This window comes from Crocodylus porosus, unplaced genomic scaffold, assembly GCF_001723895.1.
Source record: "Crocodylus porosus isolate Cpor-Errol unplaced genomic scaffold, CroPor_comp1, whole genome shotgun sequence".
NCBI lineage: Eukaryota > Metazoa > Chordata > Crocodylia > Crocodylidae > Crocodylus > Crocodylus porosus.
Window position 1 is genome coordinate 19,652,577 of NW_017728947.1, and position 27,498 is coordinate 19,680,074.

Genomic DNA, 27,498 nt, shown 5'->3' on the forward strand with positions numbered 1-27,498 from the left:
CTGGTGCCTTCTGGGTCTGGGGGGGGGGGCACCTGGAGTCCCCTGCAGCCGATTGCCAAGCTGGGATAGTGCGGTGAGTCCCCCACATGTTCAGCAGTGGATCTGGAAGTACTTCCTGTGGGACACTTCATCCGCCCCACCATCTCGGTGTTCACAAGCTGCGCTTGGTACCTTGAGGTATGTACAAAAACATATAAAGCTGTGTCTATGGCTGAATCGCTGATCATAATCTTCAGATTCGGCCGATTTGAATCGGGACAGCAATCCAAATGAGTGAATCAAATCACTGCCCCCAAATTGGGCCAAATCCGAATCGAGCCGAATCCAAATCGAATACTGCCCACTTCGCACACCCCTAGTGGAAAATATTATTTGGGTAAATGATAAATTTGTTCTGCTGGACTCTAGTCTAGTACATAAAGTACAGTTATGCAAGAACAACTGATCTACAGGGGATCTTCCTTCATACCCTGTTTTCAAGGTAAAGGGATTTTTCTTCTACTTTCCTGTATTATTTCCTTCTGCACAATGTCTTTGTAACCATGTGGCAAAGCAGGATTTGATCAACAATATAATAACTATGTTTATACTGAGATACCACTGAAACAGGAGCATCTGGAATGAAAACAGTGCTTTAAAGAGAAAGTTGATCAGTGAAGCTTCTAAAAATTTAAAGGGAAGCCAATGAGTTTATATTCAGTAGCTAATGACAATGCCTCATCCATTTTTCCTCAAGGCAACTTATGATTCCCATATTAATTCACACCTCATTTTATTTCAATGGTTGACTGATGAATATCAAAGCAGCATAAAAACTGCAAGCACAAGTCCTTTCAGAAATAATTATTATTCAATAGAAGTTTAAAAAAATTTAAATGAAATAATCTTGACCGTGTTTCTGACTGAAGCCACCAATGCCACATTCTAGGTTTTCTGCAATAATGGAAAAAGTGGCCTTTAAACAGTAAATTAAAAGTCAAATTTAAGAGTGAAGAACGCTTGCCACATACAGTATTATAGGCCAGTTGATTCATCACACAGAATATATACAAAACCAGCAAATTTTGGATTGAACATTCATAATACAGAGAAACAATGCTCTAACCCCTCCCCCCCCCCAAAAGAACTATAAACTTAGAAAAATAACATATCCTAAAGCCTCCTGGTGTTCCTGATAATTTTAAACATGCATAGTTTGCAGTCATGTTTGTTAATGCAAGGTATGCATGATATTTTGCACATGTTTTCTGTTTTTTTTCTTTTATGGAACTCGGATTAAAATAATCAGGCAAGTTAATTACAGTACCAATTCTGAGTTATTAATGCTTTACAGATTAATTTTTGGGTTAATTTTTTTTGTTTGTTTTCAGATTTTTAATGTAAAAAATTATCATTTCTCCAAGAATGGTTCAGCATTTGTAAATCAAATAAGCTGGCAGGACTCTTCAGCTCCATTTTCAGAGCATGTTCTGTCATGCTGTTCCTTTCAGTAATATTCACAATGCAAGAAAGAAAGAAAGTGTGTGGGGAGGGGGAGGGGGAGAAATCTTGTAGGTCCTCACAAAAGCCGGCAGTAACAGATCAGGCAGCTCTTCAGCTGTTGTAACACTTTCCTCAATAGCCAACTGAAGGATGCTGGCCATTGTCTGCACTGAATGAACCACATGTTAAGATATCACAGGTTAGAAGATTAAGGGAGAGTCAAATATTTCTTTTAGCTGGCAATCTGAACCTTCAAAATGCAGGCTGTGATTTGGCTGCTACCGAACTCAATAGCAGGTTAGCCACTAACATATATGAAGAGTAGTATCACCACCTAAGCAAGCACTCCCCAGGTCCTTGGCAAGTTCAGAATTAATTTTCCAAGAGCGTGGGTTGCCTAATGTTCTGTTTCTGTAGTTCCAAAATGTCTGAATGGAATTTCTAAAATGCATCTGGTGCGTCTTGTTAAGCTGCAGATCTGGCATTCCAAACTACAGAACTCAAAAAAATATCTTTAGGTCAAAATTAGGTTGTGACACCAAAATTTAACATTAGTATTCCTGAATGGCTGCTATCACAGAACTTGTGCCATAGTACAAATAACACTGAAAAGAAGCAACATGTCCAGAAAATTCAAATTGTAAAAGTTCTATTGTGATAGATTTAAACCAAGCAATTTAAAAGTCATCATGCTGACATCTTTCCTGCTGTATAAATCTGCTTCAGAATAGTAATAATTATGATAACAGAATTTGTGATAGAATCTAACAGCAGGAAATGAAGCAGCAAGATATTTTTAAAGACTTTTAAATTAGCAAATAATGTCTGGCTCTCTAATCATACTGTCTTGATCAAAAGACTTTTCTTTGTTGCTTTTATGTTGCTGGCCCAGAGAACTAATATTGTAGCATGCTGTCCAAATGAGTGGGTTTTTCCAAAGAGACAAATGACAGTTGCTAAACTCCATTTCTTTATTGTAATCCACCCTGTAATTACAGAGGCACAGGCAACCTTTTTTTGCCCTTGATGGCCATTCCTCCTATCAGACATGTGCTGTTAGACATAAAAAAAAATGCATGCAACAGTTCTGGGTGGTCTTTATTCCTTGAAGAACCATTGTGTGGGATGCACCAAAAAATTTCTATTGAAACTTCTTGTTGGAAAATTGGGTTTGCGATTTCTTTTCTTTTCTTTTTTTCTTTTCTTTTCTATGCCCTTTTATGGCTTTTCTGGGACAATGGGAACAAAACTTTCTGGAAACAATGACTCTGACACCAAGGAAACAGAAGAAAAGGCAATGGAAATTTAAGCAGAGGGGAAGGAATTTTTGGTCAGATTATTTAACACTTGGTGGGGATATGTTTGTTTTGTTAATAAAATCCATTTAATTTCAATGGCCAAGTAACATATCAGAGAAAGGAAATCAATTTTAAATATTCTAATACCCCTGCAGGAGTTCATTACCTTTAAGAACCCCATACAAGTTAAGAGCAGACTTGACGGCCTTGATGTTTATAAGATAAAAACAAGATGCAACTCACTTTTCCTAAAATCTAGAAACACTAATCTATTAGAATTTCTTTACACATTAACAAGAAGTAAAACAAATTAATTCAAAATAAATTTTGCAATTAACCTTTAAGTGCTGGCCATAGAAAGTATTACTAAGTCCCAGCTCAGGGATACGAAAGAAAACTGGCCACTTCCCCATGGTACAAGGGGTAAGGAGGACTGTTTCTGCATTAGTGATACTCAATCAGATTGACAGAGCACACTGGGCTTCCTGCCTTCAGATACTTTCAAGTGTGCCATGGGGTGCCACACAATGTTAGCACTGTTAGGTCTGCAAACAAAGTTCGCAAGATAAACCCAGAGATTTGAAGCAGGAATCCACAATGTTGAAAGCGTTCTGATTTGTTGTGGTCTTTCTGAGCTCTTTGCAACAGAAGAATTTTTTTCCTTTCTGTAGCCAAAAAAATGAGCGAAAACTACAAGCTAGGATTTTCCAAGGAATGCCTTGAATCTAACAAGGAGGACCTTAAATCTAACAAAGGGTGCCGTGAGTCTAAAAAAGTTGAGAACAAGTGTTCTACATCCTACCCCACAGCCAGTCGCAACAGGGACCCAGGTTGATATTACTTCATTTTTTGTGTGCTAGAGTATTGATATGGGTAACATAGACCTGCCAGTACCTTCCAGGAAGGCCTTTCCATAAATCATGCTGTTATAAGGTTGAAATCTGATTCTTTTGGCTGGTCCCAGCTAGAAAAAAAAATTTGTACCATTAGAAAGGAGAGTCTCAGCTCTCCAGAGTAATAAAGAAGTTATTTCAATCTCTAACATTGACAAAATGTCCTTCCTTTAAACTGTTTCTGAAGGGAGATGGAATGTTGCCAACCTTGGACTTACAATCTGTTTTATTTGCGGGAAAATTCCACTTATACGGAAACATTCTCATTGTATTTTTCTTTTAAAAAACATAATCCCACTAGAGATTATTTAGAATGCCAGCAAGATTAAATGTAATTTATCATATGACTGCAGGGGAAAAATGTTTGCTATAAATATCATAATTACATTTATATGGTATAACTAGATACAATCTATACAGATGAATGCTAAATTATTTTGTGTGAAACACTGTCATGACAAAGTTCTTTTCATTACTTATTATTTCTGATCTGCCAGTCTTCTTTGAAGCAGTCCAAGAACCTTTCTGTAGTCCTGAAATACATCATATGCCTTAGATACTATTGAAAAATTTCAAAAGAACAGTAGAATACATGCATCTTTCCTTTCCTTTTCTCTCTGACAGGGATCAATTTTGCTATAATAAAAATTTGTTTTTAGAATGAAAATACCTGTCTATTGCATTGCAACCATACAGACTGGATTTGCAAATCCCTAGTGCCATAGTCACCAACATAAATTATCTGACAAATGTTGTGCATGCTTGTTCATATGATCTGGGAGAATTCTCCCAGGTTTGATTTCCTGGTAGAAAAACTTACCAAGAAACCCTTGAACAAATGTTTGAACGCTGAGCTATTGTAAAGCCAAGGAGCCCCTGTGCATATATCTAACCTGCTGTATAGGCTCCCCGATCTTCCTGGAGACAGATGACAGCAGTGCACAGGCACCCCAGACTGCCTCACAGGTTGTGTCTCCATACAACACAATGAAAATGCTGGGAAGAGTGTTCCTGCTTGGCTCGAGCAATGGAGTCTAGCTCAAGTGCCACACTGTGTCCCTGGACCTGTATGGCTGGGAGCAAAGCATGCTAGGATGCTGGAGGACTGGGCTGCAGCTTCTCTCAGAAGATAAATGTACAGAAGTTTGCTCTCCCAAGAGAAATTGTCCCAGAAGTGTTTTAACCCTGGTTGTTCCCGGGGTGGGGCGGGGTTTCTCTTGGAGTGGCCATTTTTGCTCTAGGAGAAAAATTCTAAATGTCTGTACAGTTGTAGTTTCTACTGGGAGAGCAGTGATTCTCCCAGGAGAAACTGAATGTCTATATGTGGTCTGAGGTATTTTAAAATGCCTAACCTGTGTTTGTTCCAGAGATCTGTATTCTTCTGGGTTGGTAAAGTTCCTGACAATTTTGTATACAGTAACAATAATGTGTTTAATACAACCAAAAGCAGATGGCATATTTGTTACAAATCCAGAAAAGATGATGTGTTGAATGCTTCACTGATGCTTACAGTTCTTCTGACAAGCCTGCATGGCATTTCTGGTGAGTCTCAACTACCTTATGTTTTCTATTACTAGCTTCCAAATATGCACCAGATAAATAACATACATTAGGGCAGCAGGCAAAGCCACCATGTTGCCAAATTTTTGATCCAAGACTAAAAGTAAAAAGGGGAATTTTTCTTGGAATTCTGTCCTTATTTAAAATGTAAACTTAACCAGACTGCTACAGTAACATATTCACAGATTCCATCAAGACGCACCCAAATTGCCCCCTGCCCTAAATGAAAAGCTGTGCCATACTGAGGCTCACTTTGGCAGGTAGGAGGTGGGCTGTGCTCTGTACCTCCAGACAAAGTTAGGCTAAGCCCTATTCTTTCCCAGAGCTCTCAGTGTTTTGAGCATCAGAAAAGAAGTATCTGCTCATGCTGCAATATCTTTAGCACAAACAACAAAATGATTGCCTTAATCATTTGTGGCGATTGAGATATATAGTAGTGATATAGAGTTGACTATTCTTTGTTTTGGTCAATGCAAAATGTCAGTTTTATGGACTTTGGTTCTGTTTTGTGTAAGGCTGGAAGCAGGACATTTACTTAAAACAAACAAACAAACAGCTTTTGCCTCTGCCTTTGAGGTAACACAAAGCATGAAAAACACCTAGTCCTTGTACCAAAAGCTTAGTTCATTTTCCAGTTATAATAGGAACCTTTGCCAGTTGTACAAGCAGTCAGAATTTGTGCATATTGCTGTAACTAGAGACTATAGTAACTGCTGAACCAATTGCTAATTTATTGATTGGAACATACAGTAGTTGTGTTGTTTATCTAAGTCTAGTGCAAAAAAACCCAGGATATAAAGGTTAAACCCTTGATACTCTTTCCTTTAGAGAGCAACACATGGCAGAAGAAAAGCTCAGTTTCTCCAATTACTGATATTAGACTATCAGATAAAAGAAAGTATACACATTGTTAATACTTTCTTTTTTAAACTAATGTGCCTTCCAAACATCTGCCAGATAAATCATATGCAATAGGACATTAGGAAACCTCAGCTGTTACGGCAAGAAGGTATGTTTACAATAACATTGTGTTTTTTCTTAAATAGCTCTCAGAAAAATGTTGCTTTTTGGAGAGATGTCTCCTTTCAAAATAAATGCTGTAGTTTGATGTACCTTGGCTTGATGCCTCACAGCAATTACTCATATCCTAGGAAGATAAAAACTGTATGGCTGGTGCTCAAACCAGCTGTGCATTCTTGTAAATGAGAGAACCAAAAACTTTTATCAAGTATTTTATGAAGTATTTAAAAAGCAAAGACCCTAGAATGGAAAGGAATTGTTGAAGATGGTCCAAAGGGGAAGAACTTGGAATATTCCCAACTGCAACTTTCCACTGGAGAATTTAATTATACAATAGAATAGTTGCTGCACCAAAGAAAATGGAGAAAGGACACTGATAAGCTATTTACAGCTAGGCTAGGCAAAACACTTGATGAGAGTGTAGCTAAGATGTATAGATATCTGAATAACTATTCATTATGAAAATATCTCTATGCTAGAGTGTAGAATATTCTCCAAAAGCATGGAAAAGAAAAATCCACTGCTTGAAAGTCTTGAAAGTAAATTGTACAGAGTACTACAATGTATAATACAGGAGGAAAGTGGACTGATTAAGGACAGTGATTCATGTTCTAATATATCATCTTGTCAGTTTCCCATTTCAGTGACAATGCAAACCTATGCCTATGTGCCCATGTAAAACCAGAAGTTTGACCTGTCTGCAATTGAACTCAACATCTAGAATCCTAGACGTCCAGGCAAAACAGGAGTAGGTCTCGAAAATGCATTGCTGATAGCATTTTACTGGTACGTTAGGAAAGCCTAATAAAAAATATTAATTGAAATCTTCGGTGAGTTTTTTGTCAAAGCCTAACAGAACTGGCTAATGGAGCAGATCGTAACTGGCACATGTGTACACTGAATGTAAATGTGTCATTACACCATGGGGAAGCATACCCACATTTATGGTACTTTCATGTAGTTTGCACAGGTAACCAGAGTGGCAAAGACATGGTGGCACTGGCTTTGGCATGGATGGGCAAGCCAAGCCTATCAAGGATCTGGGTTCTAGTCCATGACATGTTACTGCTATAATTAATCAATGCTAACTAAATGAAACCCAGCCCAGGTACATATACCCATGCTGCAATGACACTTTAACTTGCAGAACAGACATGCCATAGCAGACTGGCAAGATCTACTCCAAACTATTATGGTTACATCCCTCTGAAACATTATCCTTTTTGTAGGAGTTTCTTGAGTTCTGGGATGAGGTTCTTCATCTATCTGACAAATGACACCAGCAAAATGCAGAGTAGCCATCAGTTTCTATACAAGCAAACTCTTACCCATAAAAAATTATGCACAAAATAACAGGAAAGTAAACTGAGAAAGATTTGGAAGCATCTAATCATAATTTATCACATTATAACTGAAACACAGTAGTCCGACCCACCCCAAGCTCTACTTGTGATGTGTGTTATTGCAACTGCTAGTCAGAAAAACTTCAGTGGAACCATCTTCAATTAGCAAATTAAGTTCTGTCGATATTTTATCAATACTGAAACACTTTACAAAATGGTGGTGATTTTACCAAAATTTTATTTCAGTGAAAAAACAAACAAACTGGGAGAACACCAACAATGATGAATTCTGCTTTGTATGCTTTTTTGTATTACCATGGTTAAAATAAAAGCAAAGTAATTGTTGGAACAAAATATTTTAAGAGCCTTTCCATGTTGTTTCTTTTTTATAGAATTTTGAAATGTTCTGGTTTTGTTTCTAATTAAAATTTTAAAAATCAAATTTCAGAATCAGAAAATTCTCTGTGGCACATTTCCATTCTTAACATAGGCCTATTTATTACAAAAATGTACTGACATCTACAAATATAAGAAGAAACATATTTAATACCTCTGAAAGATAGTAAGGCATATAGAGCATATCTATACATGTTTTTATGTGAACACAAACTTACGGTGATTTAGGAGTGTGCCTACATGTGCACACACTAAGGTGCATTAATGCAGTGTGCAGACTGACTTGGGACTAAAGTTAGTGGCAAGTCAGTCAACATATGCAGCTATACCGTGCCTTAGTGCATCCACACATGTGTTAAGGCACTTTAGCTATTCACACCTACCAGGATGCAGAGTCTGTAGCCCAATCTGTGAAAGCAAGTATCAAATTTAGGCGTGTATATCTTAAAATCACCATTTTTAAAGGAGCACTGAGGGTGCAGACATGTATACCTGCACCCTTAATGTACCTTAAAAATGGTTACTGCACCTTAAATTGGCATGTGTAGATGCACCCATAGAAGCTGACCATGAAGATGGTCAATTTCCAATAGAAGATGATTCCAATAGAAGGCAACATTCAATTTCCAATAGAAGATGGTTCCACTGAAGTTTTTCTGACCTTCCATAAAGGTCAGTGCATTCTCACAGACACTGACATTTCAAAAAAGCATTGGATAAAGCCTGTAATGAACTTCTAGAAAGCAAATGGAAGAGTGCACATTGTATTTCCTTGTGACAGAGGTGTAGAACTTTTAAAAACGTCGGTGTTTATGGTAGTTTCAAATCATTAACGATCATAAATCAATGAGGTAATACAAGCCAGGTCACTAAAGATCTAAGAACTAGCTTGGAATATTGATATGTTTTTGCTTCAGAACCTATTTTAGTTGCATATATTATGACACAACACAATTTCTTTTACTTTTCCTTTTAGTAAGAGAACACACACACACACACACACACACACACACACTGCCATTTCAATTTCCAGAGCTCTTTTGTTGTTGTTGTTGGGCCTGGTTTGCTTCTAATTACTTTTTTTTAAATAAAACTTTGTGAAAATGAAATATAATATGGTGTCCAAGGTGAACAGAACAAAAATGCTGTAGAGAAAAAAAAATCAGCACACATTCTTTTCCAATCCTTTGTCAGTTCATTTATAACCCCAGATATACAACGCATGAATTATCCTATTGTATGTATCAAACATTTGACAGCTTGTTTTACTAAAACTCTTATGTACTTTGGCTTCCCCTCCAGACTGCCAGAAACAGTTTAATTAACAGTGCCATCAGTTCCTTTTAGTTCCTCTGGATAACAGGGTACAGTACAAAGCAAGTTCACAGTATACAGGACCATCCATGCAAAAGTGTCCTCATCTCTGATTTGTGTTTTCACTATTAAAAGTGTGAGGACTGCCCACTCAATCAAAAATGATAATGTTGATTCAGCATTGTACCAGTTGAAGAACAAATAAAAGTTCATACTTTGTAAGCCTTCAGTCAATACAGCATAAGTTCTATACCATTTATGCAGTGTAACTGTTGTTTCTCTTATAAAGCAAACTGGTGCCACACAGCAACAGTAATATTTTTAAAAAAACCCACTTTCTATTAAAAACAAATAATTTCCTTGATTTGAAGAGAAGCTCATAAAATGAGCTTTTTGAGACAGTGATTGTATAAATTATACAACATATTTTCACAACAGCATTAATCTTAAACCTATAAGAACTGATAGAGAGAAGAGTGAAAATAAGGGGTGTTTTTCCTATTCTTTGCCAAACAACATTCAGGCAATAAACAGTGATAAACTGTTTATACCTGATGTAGAGATGAAATAGCTGTACATCCTACAGATTTTTGTTTTGTGTTTATTTTTAAATATGTTATAAAAATCATCACTGTGCCAGTAACACATTGTTTTTATATATAAAGACAAAAACTTTGCACATAACATAAAGTTTTGCCTCCTATTAAGTTCCCAGTATTTCACATTATTATTTGCTCCAGTGCTGCTAATTAGGCTGTCTGCTGGCTAAACCCACACTAAGGCACCTTGTGCCCCAGCCAACCAACCCTGCCCTCTTCCCAAGCAGCACATGGAGTAGCAGGACAATGTGTCCTGCTGCAAACCACACCAGCAGGGGCATGCACTGCAGCTTAAAGTAGCAGCACAAATTTGTGTTGTTACTATTTGTACTGCTACAAACATACACCTCTGCTCATGTGGACGCAAGCCCTTGTGTGTATGTAAATATATATTATGATATACAATTATATCATACTGTGGTGCTCAACCTTCTGGTCCCACAGGATGGATAAGTGGCCAGGCACATGTCTGCAGGACAAATCCCACAGGTAGGGGTTGCTCTGTGGTCTTGCATGGGTTTGGTCCATGATCTAGGATCTGCCTGTATGATCTAGGATGCAAAGTAATGTCTTGCCTGGCCCACAAGGATTCCCACAAGTCCAGAAAATTTGGCAGTGGGGGAGAAGTGACAGCATTAATAGCTGAGGCTTCCAAAGCCACTTCCTGACCTGCAGAAATTAACACAGCCACCGCTCCCCAGCTGCCAAATTTCCAGACCTGTGGAGAGCCCCACAGCATGGATGATGTGCCCTGCAGGCAGGAGGTGGAGCACTACATAGCATATTGTCTACAGGTTTCCTGAATCCCTCAGTGAACAAACTGAATGGCACTCTGGGAATAAATCAGAGACCTGTAGGGAAGGAGGCTGTTGTGTATAGGATCTCGGTTTCATTTGATGAATTTAAAATGTGTAGTGAAAGTATCAGGAAACAGTGTGAAGAGAAAATGATGGTTTCATAGATACAGGGAGATGTTCAGGATCTGAAGAACTGAATTCTATCCTTCTCCTGTCTCTGACACAGACATCCTCCATGATAGTGTGCAAGTCACATAAACAAAACATTTTTACAAACAGTCACTAACTGTGACCAACATCCCCAGCATGAAGCACTCACAACTACTACTGAGGTCAAAGAGAATTGCCCTTTGAACAGACAAAGCACTATACAAATGAAGTCCAAAGTATCTCAAATTGGGCACTTAATATTAGTTTAAAGTCAACATTTTTAGAAATTTAATCTCTCTTGTGCTTTGGTATCACAGTAGAAAAATGAGGATAATAATGTTACTTAACATCAGAAAGGCAAAGATAAAGACACTGATTTTTATTAAACGCCTCAGCTACTACTGAGGGCATAACAAAAATGTCCATGATAATTTTTTTTTTATTACATGTCTACATATGTGTTTACTCTAGCCTAGATTTACTGTAAACTAAGCGGAAGTAAGGGTTTTTGGAGAGGTGTCTACACATGGAGAGATTAGGGAGAAACATTTCTCCCAATTCCCTGAAGCCCTGCAATGGGCCCCTGCTGCCACAAGGGGTGAAACTCCAGGCTCACCCCAGGTGCTAGCCCAGGGCCTGGCAGGAAGCACTGAGCCAAGAGACAGTTGTATCCTGGGCCCAGGGGGCTGCCTGCTGCTGGGGCGGGGACAATGTCCCCCTGCCCCAGGAGTGGGTATGTCCTGGTCCTGGCTCCCCAAATCAGGGTTATGGGGCTTGGAAAGAACTGCAGGAGAGGGGAACATTCCAGCCCCCTGCCCTGATCTGCTGCTAACTCACTGCCAGCTGCCCCACCAGCAGATCAGGGCAGGGGGCTGAGAGCTACCACCCTTGCAACCCATTCCAAGCCCTGTGCCTCAATCACCCAAATGGGGCATGGGAGCTTCCCCTAACTGGACAGTTTCTGGCCAGCACTAGGATACATGGGGAAGTCTGCATGTACAACGTGAAGCTGGCTGGGGACCGCCTGAAACAGAACAGTCCCCAACCACCTCCAGGCTGCACTTGCTTCCTTGCACAACCTGAGGCTGGCTGGGAACTGTCCTAGTCAGGGGCAGGTCCCAGCCAGCTCCAGGTTAGGCAAGGAACTGTCCTCATGCAGGGAGCTCCCAGCCTCTGCTCTGTGATTGCATTTGCAAGGGTTGGGAACAAGCTACCAGCCCGACCCCAGCGCTAGCCCCAGCTCCACATTGTCTCCACCCAGGCATGCAGGGCAGGGGCTGGGGAGCTTGTACCCTGTCCAGCTCCATGAGCACAGAGCTGGGGAGGAAACAGCTTGGGGAGCTTTTCCCCCCTCCCAGCTCTGCACTTGCGGAGCTGGGCAGGGAACAACCTCCCTAGTTCCCATCAGCAGGGAGCTCCCAATACCAGCTCCCTGACTGTAGGGCCACTTCTGGGAGATGCTCATCTCTCAGCCCGAGCACTGTGATTGCAGGGCTTGGGATGGGAGACCCTTATCTCCATTTCCCCCTGACTGCAGAGTTTGGGCTGGGAGATAAGGGCCTCCTAGCCTGAGCCCTGCAACAGTGCAGCTTGGGTGGGAGATAAGCATTTCCCAGCAGTGACTGGTAGCTCTGAAAACACTGTGAGTGATTCTGCAAAAATAGTACAGGCAACAATCACAATGGAAATTGATGATATGCCTAAGAACTCTGCTGCTGCTGTTTTGGCTCCCTTGGAAATATGCATCAGTACCAGAAGAGAGTAAGTGTTTTACAATAACACTAATTTTCATGGCGCACAGGTACTATAAATTGCTTCAGTGGGCATGTTTTGAACTTGTCTGTGCTGTATTTCATCAACCCCAGCCACATCTATGAGACGTTTGCATACCCAAGTACTAAATGACTGCACAGTAACCAGCATTACAGTACAGTAGTGTGGCATGGCTTCCTGGTGATGCTGACTGCAGTAGCTCATTACCACTGCACAGAAGCTCATAACAACTGTGCAGTAGCATTGCATCATGGTTCATGCCCCACGATGCTACTGCACAGTCATAATGGGCTACTGCACAGTAAGTATCTTGTGTAGACACAGCCACTGTGTTAAAAATCTGATCTCTTTTAAGTCGAAAAAATTTGACACTGGTCTCCTAAAATCCTAAAATAATAAGTCACTAAAAGAAAAGTCACTAAACATAATGGATAAATTAGGTCAGCGTATTATATCAAGTTAATAACATTTGTAGCATTACTGCATTGGAGTGATGTCACTGTTTCTCCAAAGTATTAAATATATTTTAGGAAAAAATTAGAATTCAGCAAAAAAGTAGAAATAATAAGGATAAGCTGCCAAAGTCTGATATTCTTTATCATTAGCTATGTGTTTTCTAATGATAAACTACTGAATCTTCAATGGTTCTTTGGGTTTTGGTCCACTTCAGTATTCACAGCTTGTGCTGTTACAGTGGCTACCCCAGGCTGCAATCATTAGGAATGGTCAAATCACATAGACTACAGTGGGAGTTATGGAAGTACCGATGCTTGCACTACAGACCTGTTCCAAAGCACAATACATACACTTAAACCCAACACTGACTTAATTATTTTTTGACCCTAAAAATGTTTTTTTTCGGTCTCTCTAAATGTTGGAATTAAATTACCATAATCTAGCTACTGTAGTTATTTGATTCCTATATGAGGTCTGTCCCTCCATTTAACATAGCGGGGGGAGAATGCCCATTGTCTTGGAATCGAAAGGGAAGAGGCCAGGCAGCTGCTGCTGATGTTCTTGCTCTGACTTAGCCCTGGGTTGGGGCTCAGTTGCAGATGCTTCTTGTTCCTCAGCACCTCTGCATCTCCTGCATCTCCTCCATGAAACCTCAACCCCCTCCCCCCCCCCAACCCCATCAGCTACCCTGCAGCCTTGGGCCCCCACTCACCTTGCCCCTGTCTCCAGTGCCAAAAGGTTTTTCCTTTCTTCAGCCTGGGACACTAAGCACAGCCCCAGCACAGCCCTATAGAAGCAGTGTTGGATCCATGCCACTTTCAAGGGTAAGTAATTGGGGAAAGGGGGAGAGAAAGAGGGGCAGGTTGGGAGGGGAGTTGGAGGATGGGGGCCCAAGGCTGCTGCCTGCCTCTGCTACCTCTGCACTGCCTGCACCCACCCCCACTGCCTGCCTCCTACCACTGCTTTCCCCACTACAGTGGTGGTGGGGATGAATCTAAGATGATTCTTCAATAATTATATTCTATACATGGAAAATTATAACAAATTTATCATTTTTCCATGAACAGAATCTAATTATTGGGGGGTCACTTTAAATTCAGGTGCATCCTGGATTTGGGTAGCTATAGCAATTTACCTGTCCTCAAATCATAGTAACTTTGGCCTATTCTCCTATCTAATGAATGCCTGTGCATGCACTTGCCATCAATAGTTACAGGACTTTTACACTATTACATCTGTTCCCATTTCCTCCTTGACCCATCACATTCTTCTGCCCTTACTTCTGCCTCTTTTTTTTGTCTTCTGTGCACACTAGACTTCAAGCTCCAAGCCTTCTCTCTCTTATACATGAATGGTAGTAAGATTTAACAGAGGCAAAGCACAGTGCTAACAACCACTTGTTTTAGAGAAACTGGCATACTTTGTGGCCATACTCTGCCACAATGTTTTGTTTCAGGAAACTGTGAACACTAGCCTGTACCTACACATTTGATCCATTAACTGTCACCTGGATCAAACCATAATTTTTATTCACTCTGCCCTCAATCCATTCTGTTCCTGTTTTTGTAGAACGGCGTGAGGCTTTGTATGAAGGACTGATCTCATCCAGCAATAAAAAACTCAAATTAAAGTTGTTCCCATTCTGGTTTGTTGGGGGCCTATTAGGAGGTAAGTTTAAGCCATTTCTTCTGTAAATGGCTAGTTTATGGCTCCCCAAATGTACACATGGTATATATATGGTGCCACTATAGCCTCATTTCATTAGGATTATACAGCCTTCTTGGAAAGGACTCATGGTGAAAAGGTAATTTATGTAAGATCCAGATTTACTTTCTGCTTCAATTCCTGCAGTGTTCAAATTAGGGGAAACGGAGTGATAATATGTTCACCAAAAGCTAAAAGAAATAGCTCTTATTTTCCTATTACTTTTTTTTGTTCTTTCATTTTATTCAGCTTGCAACAAGGAAGAATGAGGGTAGTTCACAGCCATATCCCATTAATATATGTTATTCTGTATTATTATTATTATGCATTCTCAAATTTTAGGAGATTTGTGTTATATAGTTAATTGTTTTAAAGGAGAGAAAATACCAAAATATCAACATAATAAGAGATTAAATTTAATAGGTATAGCTTGTAGCAATTTAAACTGTGTGTGAAGAGTGTGAGCTTTCACTCAGCTGTAATGACTAGAAAAAAATCTAGTTATCAATTTACATAGCTCAAAGAAATATATGTTCAATGTTCAGTAAGACCAAAAATGAGCAAAATTGTAGACTGTTCTAGATGAGGAATATAACGCATAGAAAATCTGATTGTACCATTACAATAATTGGTGATACATTTTGATCTTAAATATGTTTTGATCCTCTCATTTTGAAAAAAAAAGTAATTGAAAAAAGGGGGAAAAAGCAAATAAAAGAATTATCAGGGGCATCAAAGGATTTCTAACATGCTGAATATTAAGGTCTGAGATAATATCATTTGTAAAACAGGAAAGTATAAGGAGTATGATTGTAATATATATAATGATAAGTTGGAGAAAGCCTGATGGTCACCTGTACAAGAACTTTCCCATAATACAAGAACAAGGAGACACAGAATTTAACTAATGACTGTAAATGTAAGTCCTCTAAAAGGAAATGCATATTTATGACACAAATCACCTCAAATGTTCAATAACTGTAGCAAAATGTATCTAAGCAATGAAAATGATCGATCCATTTAAGCACGCTTAGAATCATTTTATTAAAAGTAACTTTTTTTTCCATTCACAAGATGTTTGCAACTTTAGATTTTGAAAAAAATCTTGCGACTTAATTATAGTAATGAGCACTGCATAATAGAAAACTCTTACCTTCTGCAAATTTTCTAGCTGTTTTAAAAGGTTTGAATCTCAGTAGGTTTGGCAAATGTAAAACTTGAATCATACATCATTGTAAAAATAAATGCAAATTTATGATCCAATCTAGACTGATAAGACACTAGGGAGTGTTCCCTTGTTAATACAGACTTGCAATAATTCAGGTTTCTCATTAAAATCACGCTGTGCTCTTAAAACTCATACAAATAATACAGCTGCAACCTATGAAACAAGTGAAAATATTATTTAAACTACTTTAAAAAAAAGTTACTTTAAATTTTAGTTGGAAGCAAGTGAATCTAAGCAGGCATTCAAAAAGCCCGACGTAGAATTGATCAAACTTTTGTGGGTTGCTCTAAGCTATTTGTATATTGGACAGGGAGGAAACAGAACACAGGTTCACACTTTGGTGGGTGCTAGGGGGCCTGCCTCCCCCCCCCCGGTATGGCTTACAGCAGGGGTTGAGGGTATGTGTCAACACAGCTGCCCCTGGCAATCTCTGGCACCCTTGTGGTCACCTACCACTCTGTACTGGAAACAATCAGAAGAATCATCAAGCATTTACAACCTATACTTAACAAAGATCAGACTTCGAGAGAAACATTCCCAGTTCCTCTGATTCTGGCTTTCAAACAACCCCCTATTCTAGCCCAACTCATCATCAGACAAAACTCCCCACTGCTCAGCAAACATCAAATGGGACACAGTGGGCGCAACTACACATGCCGCTATGGAGCCATTTTTACTGCACCATCATTTAGTACTTCCATTTGGAAGTACTAAAAGATGTCTTAGTAACAGCTGGTACTGCACCATGCATGGTTATTTTTAGGCACTACATCACTTTAGCGACATGCTATAATGGAGGAGCATGTCACTACGGCAACATAGCTGCAGTGTCATGGGTTTTGCCTGTGGATGCTACATTGCCATAGCACATTGCTATGGCAATGTAGCATCATGTGTAGGCACACCTAACCTTGTCTTAACCATAGATACTTAACCTGTCAACATATCTTCACTGTTACTACTATCAACATGCCCTAAAATACACACATCAGAATCCATGGATGGTACATATGGCTTTCTCTAAATGTTATATACTGATCCAAAGCACCAAATGCCCTCACAGAAAACTCTCAGAAAAAAAAATGAAGAAAGGAGACAGACATGTCAGCAGGAGCACATTTTTCACAGAACTACTCCCCTTCTGATGTCACTGTTCTCAGGGGCTCAAGGGCAATCTATCCACCTTTAAAAAGGTGAGTGTGGAAACAAAAATTCATAAGCTGGCTAGACACGAAAAACCACGGACTGAACATCAATATTGATTTTATGACACTATAATATGCCTGATTCCTGAAATCCTTCCTTTACGCTATAGGGGAAAATGGCCCCCCCACTCTTTGGATAGGTCTTGATGTCCCTTTAAGCAAGCTCTTTTTTTTCTGCTAATGGTCTGCTACCCCTGGAAATTTCTCCCCTCTCCAATTTCACAGTTTTGCCCACTGCTTTTATTCATCATCACTATGCCTGTTTCTTTCCTCAAACCTGATAAAGAATGCCTTGTATTCAAAAGCTTGTATAACTTATCTATTTACAATAGGGTTCTTCCCTATTTTCTCAAACACCATTTCTAACCTGGACAGCCATACAGAGATTACAAATAATATGTCCACTTTGCTCACCGGAATCCATTATAAATATTGTACTGCAGCACAAAGTGAAAATCACCAAATAAAATAGCATATTGATTGCCTAACTAAAAGAGCAATCTTCACAATGCTTCTTTTAAAAGATTACAAATGTCTTCATGCCCAACCCAGAGTAGACTGATTGAATTTTTTTCCTTATTTCTACTCCACTGACACAAACAAAACAAAAGCTTGCATAGCTTTTAAACAATGCAATTTGTCCTTGCATAGGCAAAACTCCCATTGACTTCACATGGTTTAACTGAGTATGAACCGACTTGCATAAAAGGAGATCCCCCTCCTGTTTTGTCTAGTTAAAAAAATAGCTGATACAACAACATTGCTAAAAGTCACAAGGGACAAGTCCAAGGTACCATATATTTTTAAAGCTATATATTGACATTTTATATCATTACATTTACCTGCTGTCGAATTTCTTCTTCCATTTTTACTGGGGATCCCAATTCTGCAACTTGCTTAACACCTTCACTAGCATACCCTCCATATTCCCAAAGGATGTAGTTCTTTGAATGTGAACTCCCAATGATTGCAGACCAATGATTTGTTCGTCCTTTAAAGAGAAAGAGAGAGAGACAGACAGACAGACAGATAGACAGACTATTAAGACTGAATGAGGTTACACAGGCTTTCACATAGATAAACCTCTAATATTACAGAGTGAGAAAATAAATCTTACCAGAGCTCCCTGCCCAAAACATATTTTCTTTTTCTATTATACTGAAACCCATTTTTAAATTCACACTTACCAAAAGCTGAATATTCCTAGTGAGGTGTGTTGACACCCCTCAGTTTCCACTGAGCCCACATTCCATATCTTTGGTTGTAGGGGGGATAGGGAAAGAGCCTTATGCATGTCCATTTGGTATGAGCCTTTACTTACATTTCCCATTTGCTGGCAATAACGAGGAACAATGAAGATACGTTTGTAAGAAATGTCTTGAATAACCACAACCCAAACAGACTTAAAATATATCTTTCTTGACATAAACTTCTTTAGCCTGCTTGAGTTACTGTTTACATTCAATTTTGCAACATCATATAAAATACTTATGGGGATGATATTACAGAGAACACCCAAGTGACTAATCAAAGGACTTAAAAGTTATTTGCTTAAGAGAGATGATCTTCTAACCAAAGTAAATCCGATCTGCTCACTGTGTGCCTTCTGCCAGGAGGTTGCCTAATAAGGGTGGATTAATGTATATGCCTCATTAATGTATATGCCTCATTGTATTATTATCACATGCATAATCAATATTTGGATGCAACATAAAAACTAACTAATGAGTCCCAGTTCCCATATTGTTGCAATACTAGGCATCCTGCCAAAATCTAAAATCAGTTAACTCTTCCTCCAATCCCCTACATTGCTCTCCACAGTATAAGGCACTGGCCTTCTTATCCATCTCCTTACTTCTAGCCCCCTTTTCCTTAATCCTTCTTTTCCTCAGTATCTAACAATAATAATTCTCTATATAGACTAATGAATGCTTCTGCTTCTGGGTTGACAAAAATATGAATAATTTTCCAGCCAGGGTTCAGCAGTCAAGCTGGAAGTTGCCTTAGGAAGTGGCCTTATCAAAGCTATAATCCTGAAAATGTTAGAAGAGTCACTTCTCCTAGCTGCAACAAGCGGCAGACTGCCTAAGCAAGTACTTAATGATTGTGCAGTAATTGGCATTACTGCACAGTACCATCCCCGCACGTTTCTTTCAGACACTACTGTGCAGTAGCTCATTACTACTGAACAGTAGCAGCGAATCATGGTTAGTGCCCACCAAGGCTACTGTGCAATAGCAACAAGCTACTGTGCAGTAGCGTCAGGTGTAGATGCATCCCCTTTGTTCCCAACTCCTCTCAGCTGTGCTTCTTAAGTGGCATAAAGGGCTTATTACTGGGGGGGGGCAGGGTGCAAAGTCAAGGTAGCTCCTTGAAGACAAAGGGGGATGGCTGCTTCTGCACCTGGTAGGTCTTCCACATGATTGTTCCTGAGGGTTTCACATGGGACAGCAGGCTCTAAATACATGCATTTAAAAGGAACCAATCATTAATTATTAAGTTGCTGCTTCGGTATAGGCAGTCCTCAGACTTATGATCGAATTGGTTCCTGAAAACCGCATCTTAAGTCAAAACATTGTAACTCGGAATCAATTTTCCCATAGGAAACAATGTTATAAATGGGGAATTGGTTGCTGAGCCAAGGGCCAATACCCTATTTTCACCAAAAATAATGCAGAATTTTGTACTCAAATCAATTATAGATGAGTAATATAGCTACATTAATGTATTTATATTGTAAATAGCAATCATATTGATTGATTCTTTGAGGTGACTTTGCTGGACTTTTTGAAGGGCTCTTGGTTCAACTTTGTGAAGGTTCTTGAATGAAGTCTTTTCAGGAGTCTTGGGTGAGGTTTGTCTGCTTTCTTTAAAAAATGTGCAAGGAAGTTTGGACAGATGTTCTCCAGGGAGATGGGCAATGCAGTGAACTTGTTCGCTGGTGTGGCCTGGCATCGGATCAAGCATTGTAAAGTCAAAACTGATGTCAGAAAGTTGAAACAATGTGTCAATTTATAAACCTTGTAAGTGTGAAACATTGCAACTTGAAATGTTGTAAGTGGAAGACTGCCTGTGCTGAGAGACTAGAACTTTTTTTCTTCCATACTTATAAATGTTGGCAGAAGAATCAAATTTTCAACCTGTCACTTAGGAACAGTTACAAAAATATGCTTTGCAGCTGCACACAGAATTTATGCACGTAGTCACTCCAACCTGCTAGCACAAGTGGCACATTAACAGGTGCAAGCCACTACTCTATTATCTAGTTGGTGACTTGGTCACATAACTGAGATGGGATGACCAGAGCACCTGCCTTGGGTACCACCTCTGGAAAAGTGGCACAAAAATTGCTGCTGCTGAAACTGGGGAACAGTCACAGCACCACTGCCTGCACATGATAACCAGTGTTGCCTTGTGTGGAGTCACTACCCAAGGCACACAGTTACTCTATTACACCTCTGTGGTAATTGATTCACATAAATAAAACAACTACATACATGGATTCAACAAGCAGTGACACATGCATTTTTGCCTGAGTCCCAAGTTCAAGACCATTTTAAGTTCTTACATCAATGCTATTTATGCTGATTATCACACACCTCAAGTTCAACATCTACATCTCACATTGCATCTTTGTGGCTTTGCACAAATACAGGGACAGATTTCTATAAGACAGATACAGCAAAATACAACTAAGGGACATTTTTAAAGGTCCTCCAATAGCCGCTCTAATTAAAGCACCACAGCGTCTACTATATCAGCATCCCTCTGCTTAAAAATGGTGGCAGGAGCGCTTTAACTAAAGCTCATCAAACAAGCTATATTTTGAGCACCTCCAATGCCATTTTGAAGCACAGGGATACGGATACGTAGGACAAGGAGGCTGGCTGGAGTACACTCATTAGCATGCTTCAGCAGACTCGATTAATTGAGTCTGTTCCAATTCACTGTAATTAGAGTGTACCAGAGCAACCTCCTGGCACATCTACAGGCACCCAAAGAGATTACGCCTCCAAGCTACACCATCCTGGTTATTTTTCTTTTGAAACATGAAAGTATATGTAAAATAAGAGATTGGAAAAAAATTAGAGTGGGAGTTAGACAATCAAGTTTAGAGCAAATGGATTTACCTCAAACCTCAAGCCACAGAATAATGTTTTGTTAAAGATACCTAATTGAGAGAAACCTCAGGGAAAGCCTTACCAACAGGGAAAAAAGGAACACTATTTCAAACATCTCAGAGGAAACAATTATATTAGATAACAACTTAAAAGCATTTATTTCTTTTCACTAGGGCTACCTTGTCAACTGGCTATGAATAGATATCTGAAAATAGCTTTGGTAGAGTTGGGGTGATGCTGCAGCTGTGATGGTTCAGGAAATATGCAAGAGAAAGGTATTTTGGGCCAAATACCCAAAATACCTTTATTGGACCAACTGCATGGTTGTAAAACTTTTCAGACATGCTTTTGAGCACAAAATACTTGAAAGTCTGTCTAAATATCTTTCAAACATGTAGTTAGTCCAATAAAAGTACTCATCCCCCTACACCCTCTCTCCCCAAGTCCTTTTTTTTCTATAATAGTTTTTGCCATGTGAAATCATGTAAAAGATGCCCTTTGATGGAAATGTGACACCTTCTTGCCTCTCTACTCCAACACACTTACATTCGATGAGTTGCACTGGTTTACTTGAAAAAAGTTTTTGAAAAAGGTTCTCCAAGGTTATACAAATGGAACAAGGAGGCAATTTGGATGCCTCTGCACTTGTTCAGCTTGCTTGTCTTAATTCACCATCAGATTAGGTGGCCATGGAAATCCTCTAAAGTCAGGAACAAAGGACAAAGTAATTCCTGCCCTGATTTCTTGGGTTACTGAGTACAGAGAGGAAAAATGTAAGACTTGGGTGGGGGGGGGCGAATCAAGAGAAGGCAAACTACCAAGTAAAGAAACTGAAAAAAGAGGTCAGAGTTTCAAGGTATTCCCAAGAGTTCTCTGGGAGAACTGTGTTTGTGCATGAGAGGAAAGAGTGTTTTTGTGCGTGTCAGAGAGAGAGTGTCCTTGTCCATTAAGGAAAAGACAGCAACCTGCAGGGGAAATGATGAACAGATGGGGTACTCATGTAGCTGGACAGAGAATGTGGTGAGGAGGCGGAGAATTTAATGGAATGAAAGATTTTAGGGTAGACCAGAAGGGGATGTGGGAAACAGATTGAAAGAGTGAGACACAGAATCCTTCACATATAAACAGACACGGAGTGTGTGACACAGAGAGTGAAAGCAGAAGGAATGGTAGAAAACTAGAAAAAATGAAAGGAAAGTAAAAAGCTAGGCAAACTAACTCAAAGAAGATGAAACCTTGACACTGAAAACAAGGTGGGGGAGAGGAAGAGGAGAAGTGATAAACAAACATGAGGGGGGGAAGTAATCAGGGATAACAGAAGGGGAATTAGAAAAAATAAAAATAAACAGCAATTTCCAAAAATGTGCTAGAGAAAAATCAAAACAAACAACACACCCCACAGCAAATCAAGGAAGAAAATGTCAAGGAAGGAGGCAAACAGTATGACAGTACAACAGTGGAAGTCTCCATGCTTTGCTCAAAGCAAACTAGGGCCAAAGGTGCCCGAGGTTTTCAGAGTACAAGACCTGTTCCACCACAATCTAACACAGGACTGTCCAATAGTCCATGCAACACCAAATATCAAAGCAGAGTGATAGCTAATGTGAGGCAGCAGCTTGTTTCTTGAACTACAATCTAATAACCACTTATTTAATACTGGAGGGACACAAGAAGCCCAAAAGAAGAAACCTTCAGACAGTTTCAAGGGTAGTTTTCCCTTTCTTCTTTACCAGGATTTCTGATCTAACTTACAAGTCAGAGCTTGCCACTTTCCCTGAAGGCCCTGTCATGCAGAAAGCAATAGTTGCTACTACTCAAGCAAAGAAGATTCCACTTCTGCCCTCTCCACCTACAAAAGTAACTACAATAAGAAGGAATTTCTCAGCTCAACTACTGCCCATGTTGATCGTCTGTGCAATCTGTAGAGCAATACTAACCCCTTTCTATCCATCTGGATGACCCCATACAAGAAAGACATGCTTAACAAATTCATTTTTAAGAGAAGAGTTTCTGCATTAAAGACAGGTTTAAACAGTTGGTAAAAACTAGGCCTTTCCTGAAGACACACTAATACCATTTGCATCTGTCATAAGAAAGGAAGAAATGTAAACAGGGTCATATCACAAGTCCATCTAACTCAGTATCTTGCATCTCACACTAGCAGAGAGAGAAAGCTAAAGGAGATGGTATTTATGCCAGGTCTATACAGATTGATCTGCCCCTGCTCCTCTTCCATTGGAGCTTCCAGCATTTAGAGGTGTAAGAAGTCCTAATTTAGACATTTTAGACCTGTCAAGCTTAATACTCACCGATGTACCTATCATCCAGTAATTTGTCCAGTCTTCTTTTGAACCAGTTGAGTTATCAGCCTCTAAAACCATGGTTCTTTACTATTTTAGACACAAGGCACTCATCAGAAATTGCCAGCTCTTAGCTTTCACTTGTTTCTCAACTACAGAAAAAAAGAATAGAGCAATTTTTGTGCTACAAAAGACCACAACAGATCAGAATGTTTTTGACACTGGATTGCTATTTTAAATCTCTGGGTTTATGTTATGAATCACATGTGGGAGCTTGCAACATGTCAGGGTTAGGCATGCAACAGCCTGGTGAAGGATTATTGTTCTAAATCATCTGGCAATGAGTTCTGCAAGTTATCTACATGAGACACTAACTGCACAGTAGCATAGTTTACTGCAAAGTAAATATGTGTGTCTACACGTGCACATGCTTAAACCTCACTAATCACAGTAAACCTTGCTAATTGAAAGTAAATTTGCTACCTTCAAGTGCAAGTAGCAAATTTTCTTTTGATTAGCAATGGTACAGTAGTGTTTGTGTAGATGATTGACCAGGAGCAAATTTGCTCCCGGTCAGCTGTCCACCAGGGGGCAGGAGATTCCTCCCTGCTCACAGAAGCTCTCTCCTTCCAGAGCGGGCTCCACCACTGGAGCCTGGGCATGAACTATGTCCCCCTGTCCCAGCAGCAGGGAACTCCAAATGCCCTGCTCCGAGATCAAAATCGAGAAGTGTGGCCTGGGAAATCTTTAACTCCCAGCCCCCACTCCACCATTGTGACTGGGCTAGGAGATCCTTATCTTCCAGTGCCAATTCCATGACTGCAGACCTGGAACTTGGAGATAAGAGTTTCCCAGCCTGGCCCTGCAGTAACAGAGCTGGTGCTGAGAGATAAGGGTCTCCCACTGGGAACTCCCTGCTGGTGGGGACTGGGGAGTATGTTCCCCACTAAGTTCCATAAGCATGGAGCTGGATGGGGAAACAGGCTAAGGAGCCTGTTCCCTGCCCAGCTCTGCACTCGCACTGTGGAGCTGAGTGGGAAACAAGCTCCACGGTTCAGGAGCTAAGTGGGGAACAGGTTACTGAGCCTCTGCCCCAAATGCAGGGCAGGGGCTGGGAACTGTCCTGGTCAGGGGTAGGTGCCAGCCCCGTGCCCTGTTTGGGTGATCAAGGCATGGAGCTCGGAAAGAGCTGCAGGGGTGAGGTAGATCGGGGCAGGGGGCTGGGACCAGCCCCTCCCTTGAAACTCCTTCCAAGTCCCCTGCCCCTCATCAGGGAGCCAGGGCTAGGAGCTCCCTGCTGCTGGGGCAGGGGGACATTGCCCCCACCCCAGCAGCAGGCAGCCCCTAGGGGCAGGGTGTATTGTCCCAGCCCTAGCCAGGACACAACTGTCTCCTGGCCTGTTGTTCCCTGCCAACCCCTGGGCTAGCACCCAGGGGGAGCTTAGAGCACCCCCTGGCAGCAGCAGGGGCCCATTGCAGGGCCCAAGGAAGCAGCAGCAGTTTTCTGCTGTTAGCAGCAAATCTGCCCCTGCTTCCGTGCATGTGTAGAAGCCTGCCCGGGACCTTACTCACAAGTAGTTTATTCACAAATAAATGGATCTGGGATAAAATGCAGATGCAGACATGCCCACTGTGTATTGATGTGTGACCTCCATGGAACATCATGAGCCTCATCTGCTACAAGGCATTGATGATTATAACTTTATTCATCAGAGACCTCACATACAACATAATAAATTTGAACAAGGCCATTAACCCCTGAGAAAAGTAAATGACATGGTCAATAAAATCCAAATATTAATGGCACATTACTGTCCTATGGGTCCTGAACAGCTTCTCCTTCCTTGCCACAACAAGAACCCAAAGGCCTGAAGAACATGTAAAGAACACACCATAGTTCACCCAAGTACTCCGTTCACTGGTCTCTCAGCTTCTGGAAGCTGAGTCCAACTACTTTAGGACCTTCAAGGGAAAGTGCAATCTCTAACTGCTCTGTGGTTCTTACTAACCTAGAAAAATTACTCCCAGTCCTTCTCCTCATAGATTTCTCACAGTCATGGGCATTATTCAGTTTCATCCCCCCTATTCACTGCCCTAGACACTAAAAACAAAAACAAAAAAACAAACACAAACAAACAAACAAAACCCCCCCCTCACCTTCTCAGGGTGGAATAGGTTCTTTCTGAGCCCCGTATTCACAAAGGCCAGAATACCATAGACATATATCCCATTTTTTCCAAGAACAGTCTTTTCTAGCTAAGCCCCATGTTTTCATAATGGCAAATGGAACACAGACAAACATCAAATGGATGCTCCCCACTTCGTCTTTGTGTATGCTAGTAGAGCTCAATCTTTTGGCCCCATGAGCCAGATGAGTGGTATGGAGCCAATCTGCGAGTTGGATCAAGCTCCGCATTCTAGGATTGGGCCTGTGGCCCAGCAGCACCCCCTTCTGCCCCCCATGCACTGATACTGGCCCCCGAGGGCCTGGGATTCCCCTCCCATTGGGATTGGTCCCCAGGAACCCGGCACCATCCCGTCCCATCTCAGCATGCTGGGATTGGGTCCTGAGGGTCTGGCACCACTCCTTCCTGGCCCCCCACACCAGCACTGGGCATTGGGGTCCAGCACCACGCCCTCCCAGCCCCTGTGTGCTGAGACTGGGCCCGCAGGCCCAACACTCCTCTGGCCCAGTGTGCTGGGATTGGGTACCTATTTCAGCATTCAGGGCCCAGGACTCTCCATGGGTCCAGAAATTTGCCAGTGTGGAAGTGATGCCACCACTCTCCAACTGCCAAATTTCTAGACCCATGGGGAGCCCAGTAGGCCACATGACACAAGGCCATAGGATGGATCTGACCCATGGACCTGGGTTTGAGCACCTCTGGTATATGCAGTTCCACCACTGACAAGCTTAACTGAAGATTTTTGTTGACAAATAAAAGTATCAGGAAATGTAACACTTGTTAAGTTGGGCAGGTGAAATAATGATTTAAGCCCTAAATGTTCTCTATTTTGCATGATATGTGGACACTAGCCAGAAAACACAAACTACTTATATGCCACAGGACATATGCAAACACTAATACTGGCCAGAAAAATGTGAAAGGAACTGCAATAGCTCTATTTCAATAAGTCTGATGCAATATAGATACAATACTCAGCTTCCAGTGGTCCTTTTATCTTGAACAGTAATAGCTCCTGAAAATTTGTCTGGCAAAAAAACATGTTATTTCTCCTCTCTTAAATCCATCCAAGTTCACAAGTCTAAGAGCAGCTTAATTAAAATCTTTTGGTCTTGGATATTTGTGAAAGAAAAAACACTTTAAAAGAGATCATTTTGGAAGCCTTTCAAACTCTCCCACTGGTGAGCCTCTCTTCCTCTACTGTACAGTCAGTTGACACCTTACAAAACAAGATTTATGATGAAGCAATTGCATCCTGAGCATTGCTACATGGACTCAGCAGGTCTGCTAGAGCCTATGTGTATGATCCATTTTTATATTTAACAGAATAAAGGTGCTTCAGCTCCATTGCCATAATGACTATTAAATCATTCCTTATTATAAGCCTAACACAGGAAGGTTTTTATAAACTTGGAATATGAGGTTTTATCAGATTTCTTGCTGTAACTTTTTATCATAAAAATATTTATTTGGCATAAGCAGTCCTTAGGGGAAAAATTTCCGTACCACAACATAAATGTATAAAATAAGGTCTTACATGCAAGCTCTTGTGTACCCAGGAAAGAATACACTAGATGTTGTAGTGGCATCTAGGACTGGGTTAATTATTCTTTCTAAAGCCACAATTTTACATGACACTTTTTGTAGTGCTGCTGGGTTACTCTGAAAGAGTG

General features: G+C 40.5%; 1 protein-coding gene across 2 annotated transcripts in view; it reads right to left on the minus strand.

The window, feature by feature from the left end:
• SPON1 (spondin 1) overlaps positions 1–27,498 on the minus strand; it is a 365,717-nt gene that overhangs the window by 220,353 nt on the left and 117,866 nt on the right. For both annotated transcript variants that reach the window (XM_019551432.1, XM_019551431.1), the window contains exon 6: positions 18,061–18,209. In XM_019551432.1, the coding sequence (XP_019406977.1) occupies positions 18,061–18,209 (149 nt within the window). The remainder of the gene's footprint in view (positions 1–18,060; positions 18,210–27,498) is intronic.